At 29.7% G+C, this 18,248-nt stretch overlaps 2 protein-coding genes across 2 annotated transcripts; both read right to left on the bottom strand.

The window, feature by feature from the left end:
* Positions 1 to 794: 794 nt before the first annotated feature.
* Positions 795 to 4,623, bottom strand: LOC100782982 (uncharacterized). The gene is made up of 12 exons (XM_014765561.3): positions 4,483 to 4,623; positions 4,276 to 4,343; positions 4,093 to 4,148; positions 3,926 to 4,001; positions 3,778 to 3,823; positions 2,580 to 2,693; positions 2,437 to 2,468; positions 2,240 to 2,300; positions 1,916 to 2,007; positions 1,602 to 1,838; positions 1,215 to 1,360; positions 795 to 1,041 (listed from the first exon to the last, which is right to left on the bottom strand). Exons 2-12 carry the CDS (start codon positions 4,318 to 4,320, stop codon positions 990 to 992), a joined length of 957 nt encoding a protein of 318 aa, XP_014621047.2. The 5' UTR covers positions 4,321 to 4,343; positions 4,483 to 4,623; the 3' UTR covers positions 795 to 989.
* A 2,274-nt stretch (positions 4,624 to 6,897) lies between these two features.
* On the bottom strand, positions 6,898 to 10,117 carry LOC100794645 (mediator of RNA polymerase II transcription subunit 20a). Its single transcript, XM_003542306.5, has 5 exons — positions 9,960 to 10,117; positions 9,743 to 9,885; positions 9,493 to 9,671; positions 9,327 to 9,416; positions 6,898 to 7,259 (listed from the first exon to the last, which is right to left on the bottom strand). Exons 1-5 carry the CDS (start codon positions 9,971 to 9,973, stop codon positions 7,029 to 7,031), a joined length of 657 nt encoding a protein of 218 aa, XP_003542354.1. The 5' UTR covers positions 9,974 to 10,117; the 3' UTR covers positions 6,898 to 7,028.
* Between the last annotated feature and the right edge of the window lie 8,131 nt (positions 10,118 to 18,248).

Consider the following 18,248-nt stretch of genomic DNA (forward strand, 5'->3'; position numbering starts at 1 on the left):
ACTTAACACATATTCATAAGCTCTAATAATAAAATAAAGTTAAAACAAGATAAAATGGGAAAAGCTGGGGTTCAAACACAATCAAATAAAGGTTTATCAAACACCCACATATTTCTAGATTGTGATATCCAAGCAAGATAAAAAGACATTTATTTTAAAAAAATCTTTTTATATACCAAATGCAAATTAACTTGCTAATATTAAAATCTCTTAAAATAAATTATTTTTCAAAAATCACTTTTCTTAAGACACATGCTAAATTATTTCTCAAAAACCACTCTTTTTAAGACATGCTACAATAAACCCTTTTAATAGGTAGTTCACCGTGGATCATAATTTAAAATCATTAATAATATTACAATATAGTCCACACATAAATAATTACATATGAATAAAAACAATTATTCTTAGACTTTTGCACGTGTACTACACCATTTTTGTCTAGATCACATTTTTTTATGGGAGATGATTGTCAGTTAAATAGAATTATTATAATGATAAAACTTTCCATTCAAATATTTAACACAATTACATACTTAATAATTGACTTATTTCATGGATTTATTTTATTTTTCATTCTTAAAACATTTTAGATAACGTTTTAAATAGTAAAAAAATATTTTAATAATAAAAAAACATTATCTAAAATGTTTTAAGGATGAAAAATAAAATAAATTCATTTTATAATATAAAAAAAAAGCCTTAAATTCAGGTAAAGTATTTAAACCATATATTTCTTGTATAAACTTTTCATTTTTTTTTCTCAATCAATCATTAGGTGTAATCGTTGAAGGTTCGACTCATACTAAAAATAGGATTAAGATCACGTCACTGCTGCTACTGCTCTATTATTTTTGTCCGATACATTGCAACAATAACCCAACAGGCACCCCGTTTATATAGTCTCTCTGAAGAGGACGTGGAATACCAGATTCTCAAATATATGCTTCACGAACTTCCTCACTCAAAACAAAAGTCACCCCAGATTCTCACTTGAACGTGACACCACGTAAAACACACAGTTTTATAGGAACTTGACTCCTGAAAAAAATACAGAAAAACTTATTTCTATTTTCCTTTCTGAGTGACGAAAAAAAAACTTCAAACTTATTTTTTTATCCCTTCATTTTTCATTGTTTAAGACAAATTTTTAACAAATTTCGTAAATATGATGTAAATGTAAACTTATCCGAAAACAAAATGCATTGAATTACAAATCAGGCAAATTGTCAATTATGGCGTCTATATCCGGGGTTATAGAAACACGCTTGCTGATCTCCCCAATTGTGCAACAATGTTTTTGAGCGGTATTGATAGCAACCAAATCTTGGGCACAGGCACATTTCATACCCGAGGAAACCTGCAACAAAATTTTAAAATCAGAAACGTACAAGTTTAGCTTATAGAGAAACCAACATTACAATAATCAACCTTATTAACTCATTTAACATACAAAAGGGTAAGATCACTCTAGCAGTATGACTTTTGACGATGTTTAAATTTTATTTTCATGATAAAACATTGGTATTGAGTATTTAAAAAAAGATAGAATAACACTCGGGTCTGCATCCTGTAATTTATCTTGTGAATGCAATACTTACATCATAAAGGGTATCGCCAAGCTTAAGCTTGATTGCACCACTTTTGTATACAAGCATTTTACCCATGAAGCCAGATGATAACTCGTTCAACTCACAGAGCTCCTCCACGTTTTTTGAACCCCCATGAGGTCTAGACTTCACATTAACATCGCTGCTTCCAGCAGTAGCTGATTGTTTAATCATAGGCAATTTTGTAGGCAAATTAATAAAGAACATACTTGCCTCTGGGTTGTGCTCCTACCAACAATTTGTTCAAAACACTATTATAATAAGTAAAAGAAGTTAAATTGATAAATTTAAATTCTTGTACTCACCAAAAGGTCAAGCTCCATTGCTGAATTTGATGCATTTTCATCATAAGCTCTTGGCTCTGCAGCCTCCCCAAATTCTTGGTCATCAAGAAGAGCTATCAGAAAAAAACATGTGAAGTTAAAGTCACTAGCCCACTAGATATTGCAGAGTATACATATTGTATTAGTTTCAAAGTACCAATGAACTAAATTCTCAACTCCAGTGGGAAAAAAAAAAAGTAAACAGCTTAGATTAGAATCAATGAATGTAACTAAATTCGTTACAATTCTGCAAAGGAGCATAACAAGTTTTGTTACTCATTTCCAAGATAGTTCTTTCGAATATACCTGGGTTTCCAGAATAAGGCCTCCTCAAGGGAAGAGTTACTGGATAATTACTGTCATAGTCCTATAGCAAAATCCAACAACCAATACTTTAGAATAAAATAAGCATGAACAATTACATCTCCAATTAAAGACAAACCAAAAAAGATAAAAACATTAGATAAATTAGACAACATATTCGTTTCATTCAGTATACTCACCCATGGCTCTTGGTATTCTTTCTCTTTCGCCCCTGCAGTTAAAGCATCAACAGAATATAGTTAATAGGAGGAAGGATCGTGCAGCGAAGAGCACAACATCTTATAACAGTCTATAAAATGAAAATGTATTGATGGTGGCATACCATTAGATGCTGAACTCTGATTGATGTTGATACTGCTCCCACCCCTGGGAATACCATATGATTTCATAGAAGTTGATTCGCCACCATAACCAAAAGCAATTTGAGAAGCTAACACTGCATGCAATAAATATGAACTATGCCATTTTAGAAAACAGAAAGAATGATGCTATTCTTGCTTTAGTGAAAAGGGAGTCATGTCAAGCTTCATTCTGAGATCTCTTCATAGACAGAAAGATACTACGTATCCAAATTATGCTACTTCGACATTAATTTTAATTAATGAAGTGCAAGGAACTTGACATGTAGAGAACAAACATTTGAGAGAGTCAATGATAACTAATTGATTCTCCAGTAGTTTGGCATGGCATGAAACATATTCTCAATAAACATTCCTATCGGTATCAGAGAAGTTATTTGTAGCAACTTACTTAACCACCAACAACAATAATGAAACCGATTGACAGTAGGTGCACACAACATATGACCTATGACGAAGAGCTATTTAAGGAGTTTAACAGAACAGAAATGTGAGACTGTGAGAGTAGGCAATGGAGAGCGTATAATAATAAGAGAGGAATAGGAACAAAAAAATTGATACTAATTGTAGGGTAAACAGAGGAGTGAGAAAAAACTGACGCTCAAAACTGTATTGTTACCTTTTTTTTTATATAAGCAACTTTATTGTTACCATGATCTAAATAAAATACATAACTAAAGAAGCTAATAAATTTCCTAAAAATCAGAAATAGATAAGCCGAATAACAGACTTAGTCCGCTCCTAATTATGGGCAGGTTATAAAATAAGCACAATACATGCTCAGAGGGTGAATGAGACCTTACAAGTAAGAGCATTTCTCCAATAATTATATACCAAAACTGAGATATTGAATATTTATAAGTATCCCCATCTTTGACAATCTAAATATTCCCCATGTGTTGCACGGGTTACCCACACTAGTATTCTTAACAATGCCCTCGTTGTGCTTCTCTATTTAACACGGTCACATAAAATTTAAACATTTGTGTGCACATTCATTTTGAGGATTTATTTGAGAAGTAAGATCTGTTTTCATGATTCAGTTACCAAGAACAAAAAGATAAAACACCGCTTAAGATGATGAAATCAGAAAATCAATGCTGAAGACATAAAAGTCAAAGAAAGTTGGATCAGAGAATTTCAGCAAGTAACATATTAAACCTTTTTTCTCAACCTTGTACTTTGCCTTCACCGCACTCTCCCTCTCCTACGCACAATAAATAAAAGAACATTTCAATAAGGGAATATAAAGTCAGAGAAAAGTTGAATAAGGGATACCAATCAAATTAAAAGTTAAAACCATATATACATGGAAACGCTTCAGCAGATTCTCCTTAGCAGCATGTTCTGCATCAGCATCAACATCAACATCATCAGCCACTTCACTGCAGAAACAGAATAGTAAGAACTAAGAAGCAGAAGATCATTAAATTAATCTGCATTACACGAACTATTGTCAAACCAAATAATCCATACGCTTTAACTTCTTGCTTTATCACTCGACGAGGTGGAGCTCTTGGTTTAAATTTAAGCTGCAATGGCACAGATTATTTGGCAAGAGAACAACAGTAGATTAAATCATATTACTTTGTGATGGAAAACAAAAATTGTATTGATAATAATGATAAGTAATATATATTGAGCAGATTCAAGGCAAACCTTCCTTGGGACGCCGGCACCGTCCTTTCCAGACTCTGAAGCCATAAGAATCTAATGTTGATCTCAAACTGATAAAGAAAACAAATTCTGAATAAGATATGGCTAAACCATAAAAACAGAGAATGTTGTTCGGTTATTAAATGGAAAAAAAATAGTATGTAGATTTTCTGAAGACACTTTAAAAAGGATCCTTGGATAGATACATACAGAACACAACGTGAGACAGATGATGTTTGATGGAGAGAGGAAGCTATCTGTGTTTGAAAGCAATATTACGAAATACAAACTAATAAGCCGCTCTCGTTGCTTCGCCCCACTACTTAAAAACCTACCCGTCCACAATGAAACTCAACAAATGGAGAAATAGGGATTTTTATTTTGGTTAATGGGAATATTATATTCTGTTATTGAAAAGAAATCTAAATCTGTGCTCTGTATATTATTTATTTATTTTTACAAAATATACTTTATCATTATCTTTTTTATATGTCTTATCTTGATTATCATAACTTGGGACTTGAACTTTTTTTTTTATCATAGCTTGAAATTACAATTAAGTGAATATTTATTATTTATTACAAAAGAATCACAAAATATTTTAATAAGAGTTTAATAATATAATGTAAAATAATTTTAATTTTACATTATTATTCAATATAATCATATGACACTGTATAACTTATTTTCTCTTATGTGAAATGTATTATTCAAATGATTGTAAAATGTATTACTCATGTAATTGTGTTTGCTTCAATTTATTCTTATTGAATAAAATATTTTTCTGTTATAAAATTTTTCGATTTAGTTCCTCTAAAGTGAGGAGAGTGTGCTTTAGAGAATAAAGTACGCGCTGATAACCATTAATTAGAAAATCCAGGGTTATGATTGCTATAAATTTTAGATTTTGTTATACATGTATCTGATTTTATCATAATCTTCAATCATGGATTTTCTAATCAATTATTGTTATTGCGCTTTATCTTCTCTTTTTTTTTTTTTTTTTATAAAGTGAAGTGCACTTCCTCAAACTACTAGTATAATTCTCTTTGTATTAAGAAAAATATTTTTGTGAATATTTGATTTTTTTTAACTGTCTATTGTTTTAATTTTTAAAAAATAACCTTTTATCACAATCTAACTTGTTCATTATAAATAAAAAACATAATTCAAATTTTAATAATATAAAAACATTTATCTTGTACAATAAAGACCAAAATATTAGTTATAAAAGTAAACGTTTATCACATGCAATGCACAACACAGTAGATTAAAATATTATTTTTTAATAAATAATTTTATTTATCAAAGATGATATTAGATATGAATAAATTTAATTTATTTTTATGTATTCGAAAAAAAAATGGTATTGGCAAGAAACTTTATAGTTTACCTATTTTTTATCGTAAAAAAAATCAGAATCATAATAAATCTAAAAAAAGATTAGAAATATCTTTTGAATCATGGAATTAGTTGAATGAATTAAAATATTTTCTTGATATTATAAAATACTTGTAAAAAGTATCAATTTGTTTTATTTCATAATTTCTTGATGGTCTTATAGACTTGATCTATCCACGACTAGATGTGTTAATTAATTTGGACAAATTCAACATATATTCATCTATATATGAATGTTTTAGGCTAGGGAAAGAAAGGCAACAAAACTTTAGATTAAGCCAAAAAAAAAATGAAAAGCGGAAGAATGAAAATGTTATGCTGTGAAGGAATGAAAAAAAAAAATACAAAAAAAAAAAAACATGAACCTGAAACACTCAATTGTGGGTTTTGAAAGCTGACACTTAAAAGTATCGCCTAAGCATTTGCTTATAGCTTATTAAAATAAGCTCAACAAATCTTTTGGATCAGTCCTAAAGATATTTTTATAAACCCTCCGAACCACTCATAGCATAAGATAAGTCTCAATTGAGTTATTAATAAGCTCTTCCAAACGGGGTCTAGTAGGTCTATGAACTTTTACTCAATTTTTAATTTGATTTAACTTTTACAAAATAAACACTTACCAAACATTTGATTTATTGGATTTTCGGGAATGTTATTCCTAAAAAAATATTAGGAGAATGACATTTGGGTATTAAAAAAAATATGTTTAGTTAACAGTTAAAATTGGTTAGAAATCTTTTTTATATTCCTGCAAATATTTAAAATGTGTTTAGTTCACATTATTTTATCTAAGAAATATGTTATATCACAAAAATATCATTATATTAAAAAATTATTATATTTCATATCAACAATCAATTGTTTACAGCTTATCGTGAGTCCATGCATTACAATTACCAAAATCCAATATAAAAACTCATACAACACAATGATTATTAGGCAACAATATATATATATATATATATATATATATATATATATATATATATATATATATATATATATATATATATATATATATATATAAAAATTTCAAGTGTTGTTAGCTTTTTAAGATAGCCTCCTAACACACGCTTATTTAAAATAGAAATATGATTTAACTATAAATGTTACAATAGCAGAAATAAAATCAGAGATAAGTAGACACAGAGTGACATAGTGGGTATTGATAGTGAAGGTATAATAAAAATTTTACACAATAAATATGATTTTATGACCATCTCAGGAAATATTTTTTTATTACTTTCTAACAAACATTATTGAAATATATATTACCATCTCCACACTCACAAGAATCCAATAAGATTTCATAAAATAAATATCCCTTACATACCCTTCAAAGGTCCTAGTTCCTAGTTCCGTAACTGTGCAGATTGAATCAGTTGGGCCAATGCAGCAGCATACTGAACAGCTGTATGCTGAGAGGTATAATTGTCAGAAAGCCCATATTCTGCATAATTTGGTTCTGTATGCATGAACTGACCGGCTAATGATTTTTTAGACACGACTTCTTTCCATATATCAATGAACTCTTCCAAAATTTGCTTGGATTTTTCAACTGACGAGATAGGGAGATACTCAATCTGCAGAAAAAGAACATTGAATATTTAAATTATAACCTCCTCTAGAAGAAAGACAATCTATGTTTTAAAGGAGAAGAGAGAGTGACAACGGTCAAATTTGTAAGGAAAGACTAACCAGATCAAATATAAGGTCTTCTCGTCTTTAAGCAAAGAAGTCATCACATGAGAGAGTTAAATTGTTTTGAATAAAAGTTTTGTATTCATATATATATATATATATATATGAATATATATATGAATAATCTTTTAAACTTTTTAATTCATATATAATAATTAAATTTTCATCGAGTCTAAACACCATGTGGGATAAGGCTTTTTTGTTGTTGTTGAGTCTCAAGTAGAAGTTACATTTATCAAAACATTCTTAACTAAAAGGCACAAAGTAAAAATAATCACATCACATTGAGATACTATTGGGTATATTTTTCATTCTTCATTTACGTTGAGTTAGTTACCAATTTACTATTGCTATTGTAGCCACTCTAACAGAGCATCGTGCACACCATATAAGGTGCACACTTGTCAAGATGGGTTCACAGTATGCACCACCACACACACCACCTCCAAAAGAAAATGTCAAGATGCATCACTCCATTTGAATCCCAGAAATGAATTTCATTCCAATCTGAGTAAAATCTTACAACAAATCTGATGGAGGAAGAATAATCAACACCAGATAACACTGTATTCTCATGATGAACGAGGGGAATGACTAAGTGAACAAACCAATGAAGAAAGTCAACTGGATTTAACTTAAAAAATGAAGCTTTCAACAAGGGGTTATTATTCAAAGGTTTATTATTCGACTCCTTAGATTACATAAAAGAGTAAAAAACTTGGATCAAAAGGAAACCAAAGGATAAATAAATAAATCTTTAGGGTATGTTTGGGAGTAAAAAAAGAGGGGAGAATATTTTATTTTTAAATTAATAATTATAAAATATTTAGATAAAAGATTAAATAATTAAATTTATGTTAATTTATCATTTTATTTCTTTCATTTGGAAAAAAACAAATTAAAGAATATTAATTAGAAATGAAAAATTAATCCTCATTTCCCTCTCCATCCAAAAAATTAAAATCCTAAATATGTTTGGATTAATGAAAGAGGATGGAATAGAGGGAAATGAAATATAATGGCATTACGTTCCATTGTTTGGATTGGTAAAATGAGAATGGAATATAATGAAAAGTAATGGAACCTTTTCCATTGCTTACTTTCATTTTTTCCTGCCAATTTGGGAGGAATGACATGGAACAGGAATTGCTCCATTCATCATAACATATCCAAACCAAACAATGAAACGGAGGTTTTCATCACCTTCAATTTTATTCCATCCCATTTCTTTTCATCAATACAAACATAGCCTTAGTTTCATACATGAGTACTAGACTATTCATGCATTCAATTCTTGAATCACACATATAAAACACCATAAGCTATCTCAATATTCAGGAGATACTCGAAAAAGAGACTAGCTAGACACGAGAAAACAATCATGACAAGTTGCTGTTCTTATAACAGATGACATATGTGATGGGGAAGAAAACAACAGCAATGGATTCTGTACATTTCATTTCCAAAGTTTGATACAGGAATACTCAAAAGATGACACTTATTTAGACCACACATTTCAGTTTAGCACAGAGTATTTAAATAGCCACTATAGCATAACAGAAATCCTCCAATCCGCTATTGTGACTCCATTGCAGTGAGGCTCCCGCAAAAACTGTTATCGCAGCTGCAACAGACATCACAGTTTCGTGACTGGGATGCGAGAAAAGTCACAATGCCCCACTCCCCCATTCTTTTTAATGTTTTCATGCAGTTTATTTTTATCTGCATACAGCCGAACTTTTTAGCCACACATAATTGATTTATTTCAACCACTATGTGACTTTCACTATTTCCCCGCGACTCTATCCACTATATGATATAGCAGATTTTTGGCTTTCCACCATTTTCCACAATCTGCTATTTAATAACATTGGATCACCATACCATAATCACACCAAGAACAAGTAACGAACATGTATTACCACTAACTAGAATTCAGAGTGAGTCACCTCAATCATAATTCCTCTGAGACTCTCCGCTTGACTGGGAACAACTTTAATCACCCTGATCTGAAAGTCACCCAACTTATACAGCACTCCCTGAACCACCACCATCATCACACAGATTGAGCGAGCAAAAACAAAAACACAAAAACAAAAACAGCGGAAAACGGACCTCGAAATGAAGGGCGACTTTGGACTTGTAGGACTGGAGTTTCTCCATGATAAGCAAGATAGAAGAATCGGCCTCGAGAACAATCTTCTGGCCGCGAATGATTAAGTAGTATTTGTTCGGCTGCTCCAGCATCGATATCCCCAGAAAATCGCGAGGAAAATCGATGGTCACCGATTGGTCTGCGAAAGAAAGGGTTTCAGAGAAAACTAAAAACCCCAAAAACACAAAAGCAAAGAGGTGGTAAGGTAACCTCGTAAATTGGGTCTGTAGAAAGTGAGGGAGGCTTTGCATCTTCCTTCTTTGACGCCGTTAAGGCTTTCGACGCACTGCGAGATCTCATTCAGGACTTGGCTGTTCACAACGCTTCCTTGGTTCGGTTGCCAATGCAGAATACTAACAAACCAAATACCATAAATTAAATCACTTTTCAAAAATAACAAACAATTTGGGATTCATTTTGCTCATACCATCTGATGGGCATCCTCGCTTCTCGTTTCAAGCCTTGCTGAATGACTCTGTCTTGTGTTTTGTCTTCCTTTCAATTTCATCTCACAAGACCTTGCACTCTTATGATACCAACTCTATTTATAATTAGGTCATCTTATCAGCGTTGTTCTTTATTTACATTTAATTCAAATTATATATTTTTATCCCTCATCTAAAAAATTAGACATTATTTTTATAATTTTAAAAGACTGAAAACAAAATCAAATTTACATAAGAACTAATTCAAAAAAATCTTACTTTTTAATTAGATTTTTAAAAATCACTAATTTTTTTAAGCATGTTTAATTACTTATTTTTCCCTACCAAAGCTAATAGCAATTGGTGAGGTGGGTCAAACCATAAAAAGGAGACTTACCCCCGTAGGTAGGACTTTTGACTAACATCATCACAGATTTCAATCCGATTATAAGATTGATTTTTTATCTGTGCTTGATCATATTTAAAATTATTCACACGTTACTTTTTCAACCATTCAATACTTCAGAACTATAAGATGGGGACAATTAGATGACATGAATTGTTAGGCATGCGATGCACGTTTGACAACAAAGAGTATTTTTTTTCATCGGAAAATTTCGTTTGAACTCTGAGCAATCAAATAAAATAGTCATCTAATAATTAAATATTTATTTAATTAACGTTTGAAGTGAATGTAGATATCTATTAATTTATAAAGGAAAGAATGGAGTTCATATTTTTTGTTTACTTTATTTCTTTTCTCACACGTGGGTATGTGTAAACACTTTGATTTTGGGTGCACGCTAAACACAACACTTAGGTAATTGATATGAATTAGCAGGAGAAAGACAAACTCATAGGATGGATGAACAAAAATAGAGGATGATGATGACATAACCAACAAGGAGCCACAAAATCAAATGAATCAAGATATGATAAATTGATAAGGGCTAAGGAGAATGTTGAGAGGAGTTCTTGCCGCTGTTGCACGTACTCAAGATTCTGATGCAAATGGTGAGACGGTAGTTTTCTTTTTGAATTGGAATATTGACTTTTAGAAGCTCTTCATTTTTGTTATCCAAATACTATCCTCTGGTTGCCATATATATCTTGCCAACATTAATTAACAAAACTGGTTGTTAAAACATAGTATGTGGGATGTTTAACAAGTGTGTATCACTTAAATATGTTTTTATCTTTGATATATATTAGATTTTTAAATTTAATTTTTGATAAAAAATTTCTTTGAATTAATTTTTAGATATTTAAAAAGTTTTATTTCATATTTATATTGTAAGTTAACTAATGACATGTTCGGTTAATATTTAATAATATAATTTATGATGGTTTACAAACCATCATTATTTGTTTTAAAATAAAATTCTTTCTCTTTTTCGCCTCTCTTTGTAGTCTCCTCCACTCCTCGACCAAATTTAAACGAATATATCTGGTTACTCCTTCTCCAACGTCTTCCTCTAATGGTTGTACGTCTTCTCATGAACTAACTCTTTTTCAATCCCCTACCTAATCCCTTCAATTTACCCATTTCTTTTAATTAATCAGATCTGAGAAATCCTAATTTCTCTAACCCTAACAAAACCCCCGAAATGGAAGCGTACGTTGAAATGGAAGCCGCGAACAACATCCTCAGAGCACAGACCATGGAACTCATCGACCAATAGGTTTCTGGATTCCATTCTCGAGATAACCAATGAGGTCGACGGCAGTGGTGAATCCTTCGAGATTCTGCAGATTGCAATGGCGAGCTCAGTCGACGATAGTGGTGCAACCGTCAGAATCGGGTCGGGCCTCGACGGGCCCCCATGATCTCGATTCGGAGGATCCTGTTGGAGAAATTACTGTACCCGAAATTGGCATCGGAAGAGGAAACACTGCGAGAGTAATCGGAGGAGGAAGAGTTCATCACCGTTCCCGGGTTGAGTAGATCCGAATTGAAATCCTTCATCCTCTAAACCACACAACACAATCACCGCCCCCCTCCTACCTCTGCAACTGCAAGCAGAGAAAGGAAGAAGAAGAAGAACGCAAGCCTATGTCAATGAATGAATGACGGTGAAATAGAAGAACAGAAGATGCTTCTATTGTGTGTATTGAAGTTTCAGTGATTTGGTGCATGGTGGGACTTGTGTCTAATGAGCGTATTCAAGTTATGTCTCAATCAAACAATGGTGGGACTCGTGTGTCAATTATCTATGTTCAAGTGTCAATGATTTCGACTATTTTGATGAATTGGTCTATGTTGTATTATTTTTATTTAATTTTTGTTACAAAAACAACATAAAAGCACAAGTTGTGAATTCTAGCCTTTTATAAGAAAGGGATGATGGGGAGGCACATGAGGTGTTTGATGAAATGATCAACACAAGTTTATTTATTTATTTTAATTGATTTTGACGGCTTTTTAACTGTTACAAAATATAAATTTGATTAAAAAAAATTATTTGATGATTTTTGAGTCGTTACAAATATTTAACGGACATATTATTACTCAAAAGATCTAAAATAAAAAAAATTTAAATATCAGAGAGTCAATTTAAAGAAAAAATTTATCATGTAAAATTCAGATATATACTAAAAATAAAAACATATTTAAACCTTATTGTATTATCATTCATCTTGTTATTAATTGGTCCAACCAATTTATTATGATAATAAATAATTTTATTAAATCAAGGAGTGACAAAGGCTACACATGACATGAGATAATATTAGTGTTTCAAGTTATATGAACAATCCTAGTAAGACTCACTATTAACTGTCTCTTTGTTTGGCAAGGTTTTATTCCCATTGCTCTTCTTTTGTCTTTCTTTTTAGTAACAAGGCTATTTTCCCACCTACTGATGAACCATTGGAAAACAAATAAAGTAGTATAGATATATTGTACTCCCAGTGACCTCATGCAAAAAAGTTATTTCAAATATTACATATATAAATAAATCTAATTAATTTTACTCACATGATATAGTTTTTAAAATACTATTCATTTAATTGTAACTTTATTTTCAAGAGTTTTATTTTATTCATGATATTAAGTTTCAATAAAAGATATTTTAGAAATAGTTTTATTTTTAGTTAAGATTAATAAAATTAAATGATTTCAACTAATTTTTTAAATATTATAAAAATAAATATTTTTACTTATGGGTTCGTAGGGAGTAACTGTACAATGCTGTTCTAAATAAATAAGGTTATTTTATCATAAAATCGATACACTCAATATTTTTAAAAAAAATATGTACATTATCGTAAACAACAAATAAAATGGGTGGCACTTGGGAGGAGAGTCTTTGTAACCCATTCCCATTTTCTTCTCCAGGTCCTAAATTCAGAATAGCGGTCTTCATCACATGAATTTCTAATTTTCTATCACAGAGAGAGGGAGTGCATGAACTGCGTAAAAGAGAGCGAAGAGCCATATAAGTTTGGGGCTTAGTAATGGCATATGATGCAAGGCTGGCGCATTGGGAGAGGGTGTCGTAAATTTGTAGGGACCATCTTGAGAATTTTTTCAATAGCAGATTTCGTGATGACCCAGTGGCAAAGAACCTCATATATTCATTCCTCACGTGCAAGACCTGAATTCAATATTTGCCCAGGCTTACCTGTGTTTGATTAGAGTTATCACATTAAAATTTAAGTGAACTTGATTTTACTGGTACGTGAGGGCATGATCTACTTTTAGTTATTGGGAGAATTTGAGAATACTCTCTTTTAAATTTAGGAAAATAGTTTTCAGGGATTTTTCCTTTTTCTTTTTGGAAGATGGAAGATTGGAACAATTGATCAACCTATTGATATTGAAGGACTCAAATGATTCTTTCAAATGTCTAATTTTAGTCTAATGAACTTCTTAGGTATAATAAGAAGTCTTATCAAATAGAGATTTTTTCTTTCAATTGTTAATACAATAGATAAGGTCTGCTATTATAAAAAGTAGTACATAATTAATTGTGAAATATCGATTATTTGTTGAACCTTATGAATTATGTGAAAGTAAGATACTTCAAATTCACCAATATGAGAGTTTTATAAGATTCTCATTAAGTATAGAAATTTGATAATGCCAATAAAAATTACTTATAGACATTAAACTAAAGGAGATCTTATGATTAATGTGTAAATTAACTAGCGTATAATTATTTTAGCTTTGAGTTTAAGTAATGTATATATAATTGCATTAGTTTTGATGCTCATAATCATCTTATCCAACTTGAACATAATTTATCTTTAGTGAAAAAATAGTGTGATTTAGAACCACTATTTCATCTATGACCCCAATCAATAATTATGTGACACATGGACAATAAAAACATATATTAACTAAATTAAAGATATACTCAACTAATAAAAATTAAGTGTGTTATCCCTTAATTTAAGGAATCTTAATCAATTAAAATATTAAATTATTTGCTTATCACATAATAATTATTGGTTGAAATCATATATGAGTGATGATATTAAATACCTAATAATTTTATAGTATTAACCAATGATTAAAGAGAGACCTCATGACTTATTATTTTAATTAAATCGTGTAGACACTACTTTTGATTTAGATCGTCAATACATTAATGTTAAAAGTTTATTAAAATATGATAGTTAAAAAATTGTTTTAATTATATTTGTCCGGGAGTTGAAAAATAAGAAAACACTCTGAGTAAAGTTTAATCATGTTTGAAAAATAAAATAGTATTATAAATATCAAAACATTTACACAACATTTTTCAGTGCAAAAATAATTAAGAACATTCTTCTAAATTGGCTTTGATATCAAGTTTTCACTCAAATATGACTTTTTTCTCAAAATTATCAAATATGTTACATGAACATGCGTCATCAATGGATAACCGACCATCACACAAATAAATTTAATATCATATTTTAATTAAAAAATTTAAAACTTAAGTTTGTGATTTTTTTTTTCATTTATATCTAATTAATTTTTTTTCATTTCTACATGTGATTGTATTCTGACATATAAAGAAAATGTTTTTTATTCTTTAGTATAGAGAAAATAGAAGAGAAGAAAATTTAGTTTTGTTAAAATAACACTTACCTATTCACAAACCATTTGCTTATCATTATATTTAAAAGGATATAAAGTTAACTAAGACAATTAAATTTTTTTTCCTTCCCAAAAGAAATAATTCTACAAGAGTCAACAGTTTTCTTTTTATCATTTTTTCTTCATACAAATTTTTTTTCATTTTATTTACTTTTATTTTAGCATTCAAACAAAACATTGGAATGAAGAATATAATTTCGATCCATAAAATCTCATATTCCCATATACATCCATAAGTTTGGGATATGGTTATTAGTGAAATCTCAAATAAAGCCCACAACTAGTATTAACGTAAAAGAAAGTTATGTATTGATTTGGAGTACAATGGTTGGTTAAGAAAATGAGAAAGTATAATAATAAAGACGAGTGTTGAGAGTAAGCGTGAGGAATGAATATTGAATGTAATTATAATTTGGAGAGAGATTGTTTGAATGTCGGGTAGTGAGTGGTAACTGAGGGTGTGAGATCAGATGGTTCAATGCAAAGGAAAGGATAATAAGTGTACGTTTAGTTCTGTCCCTACTGATTTATATTTAGTGCTCAAGTCCTTCCAGGCCTGAACCCTGCAAGGCACTACTTACCCTTTTTTTGGACCACTCACTCAGAACTCTTTTTTGTTAAAGCTGACCCAAAGATATGGCTTTCATTTTTCTGACCCACTAGTAAGCAACTCATCACTAATCATCAGAGCCATGCTTCTTCTTTCTTACATCACCCTATGGTAAGAAACCAGAAATTATTGCATGTTCAAAAAATTTGAAGATTATTACCGTTTAATTGATTTGATATTTAGAAATTTTAATTAAGAATTTGAGATTTAATCTTGAGTTTAGACATAGAGTCGCACATTCAGAGTTATTATTTTATCTTAAAATGGATTGACCTCGTATAAGATAGTCTTCTTGGGTATTAAATATAAACTTCAAATACATATTAATTGTACATAAAAAAAAAGCTGATATTATGATCTTGACTAAATTAATTTAATTTTATCAAATTCTTTTGGTAAATTAAAAAGCTTTCCCGCATATCATGTAAAAATTGACTGAAATTATAAATGCATAGATCCTTTTGATGCACACTGAGTTACAATACAAGAAAATGTGTGTATTGTTTGATGAACAATGAAGCAAAAGAATATAAAAATCACCAAATATTTTTATTATTATTAATTATCTTAATGTGATTCATATTAATATTATTATTATCATTATAAAATAAAAAGAGTGCAGAAACGAGATAATGGGGTGGGAGAGAGAGAAAAGAGAATAAAAAAATGGGTATTTTAACCGTTAAAGTAATTTGTATGGAAAACAAAAAATTATCTCGTGACTAATTACGTAATAAATAATCAGAATTTTATTCCCTTCATTAGCATTTAAGTTGTATTGTCTCAGGATATATTTTAAAATCAAATATTAAATAACTAGAATTGTCCAATTCAATAAGACTTTTTTTTTTTCTTTCGAATCAAACGTGTATCCATAATCTTATACTCAAACTATGGAATAATTTGTGGTGGGATGGACTACTATTCCATTTTTCTTTTTTTACTTCAGAGTGAAGAGAATGGTATCCTTCCCCACCTTTCCACGGCATTATTAAAAGGTGAATCTGTGTACTTGCAGAGAATATGCATTATGGTTTATATATACATCCTAAATTTATAGTCTAGGAGGCCAATTTGAGTTTTACCTTACTTCAAAGGTTTATAATAAGAATTTGATGGTAAATCAATTCAACAATGAAATTATTTTAACTTAATTATAAGTTTTGAGTTTAAACATTAAATGCGTATCTATATTAAATATTTGGAATGAAATTTTTTAATCTTTATAATAATTTATTCATGGTTCAAACAAGATTATTTTCTTTAAAAGAATTTTATCATCGGTAAAAGATACATTTGGTACATGTTTGATTCGAAGGTTAAAATGTTATATACATTCCAATATAAATGTAACCAATAAAAATAAGAACTCAGACTGTTGAAAAAAATACTTTTACCTCAAACTTAATTTTGCACCTAATAATCAAACATGCACCTAGTTTTTTTTTTTTTTTTTAAAAAAATGGTTTTCTCTAATCACGTTAAAAGAAAAAGTGATAACCAAAGTCTAATAGAGTTAGCCCTTTTGGTTAGGCAGGTGAATGTCCAATCCTCCCAAGTGCCTCCACTTCCCCTGACCCTACCCATGTGGTAGGACTTTCTTTGATATTATTAAAAAAAAAAAGAATTATAGGATTTGGATAGGGGGAAAGTAGAATATTCTCCTCTTTTCTCTTATTTATCTGTAATGTGTACGAGAAATGGAAAATAGAATAAGAATATTTACATTACACTTTACGCAATACACACGTTCCCATATTTGAAATTAATATGTTTTGACGAGGATAGGATAATTATGTGTGTGTTAGGAGTGATTCACGTAATATATATTATGCCGATCGAGATTTACCGTAAAGATAAAATTATGTTTTTAATTTAAAAGTTAAAACTATTACTTTTATTTTAAAGATTACAAGAATATTAGGTGAGAAACAATTTTATTTGAGTTGAATATGATTATCAAGAATGACAAAATTTTATAAAGTATTTCATGTAATTTTATATCCAATATTCAAATTTAAGATTACTTATTAAATCAGCACAACTTGTTACTAATTTATTTACACGTTGGGTGATTACTTTGCTTATACTTATCTCCTTTTCTCTTCAATTATGGAGTGAGTGATTAATTATATATGTCATTACTCTGTTCCATTCATGTTTAACTTTTTTATTTCTTAAACAAACTAACTAACTAATACAATAGCATTTATCCTTCGTGTTTTGTTCATCTTGGGAGGGGAAGGGGTATCTTCTCTTAGAAATAAAGGTAAGACACTACTATTTGTGTTTTATTTTCTGTTTCTCCTTTTAATAAAACTGACAAGAAATGCGCTGATTTAAATAACACTAAATGTCTTTTTTTATCAATTATGTTTTAGTGTTTTTATTTTAATATATTAAATTTTAAAATTTCACCCTGTTGTTAAAATTTTCATTTTTATCTTTTATGTTTTTAAAAGTTTTATTTTGATAGTTTATTTTATTTTTTGCTAAAACATGTTAATACTTTGTTGATAATTTAAATTTTCAAATAATTAATTATTTAATTTAATTTAATATCCCATCAATTTTTTTTTTATATATCTCGACACT

This window comes from Glycine max, chromosome 13 (genome assembly GCF_000004515.6).
Source record: "Glycine max cultivar Williams 82 chromosome 13, Glycine_max_v4.0, whole genome shotgun sequence".
NCBI lineage: Eukaryota > Viridiplantae > Streptophyta > Magnoliopsida > Fabales > Fabaceae > Glycine > Glycine max.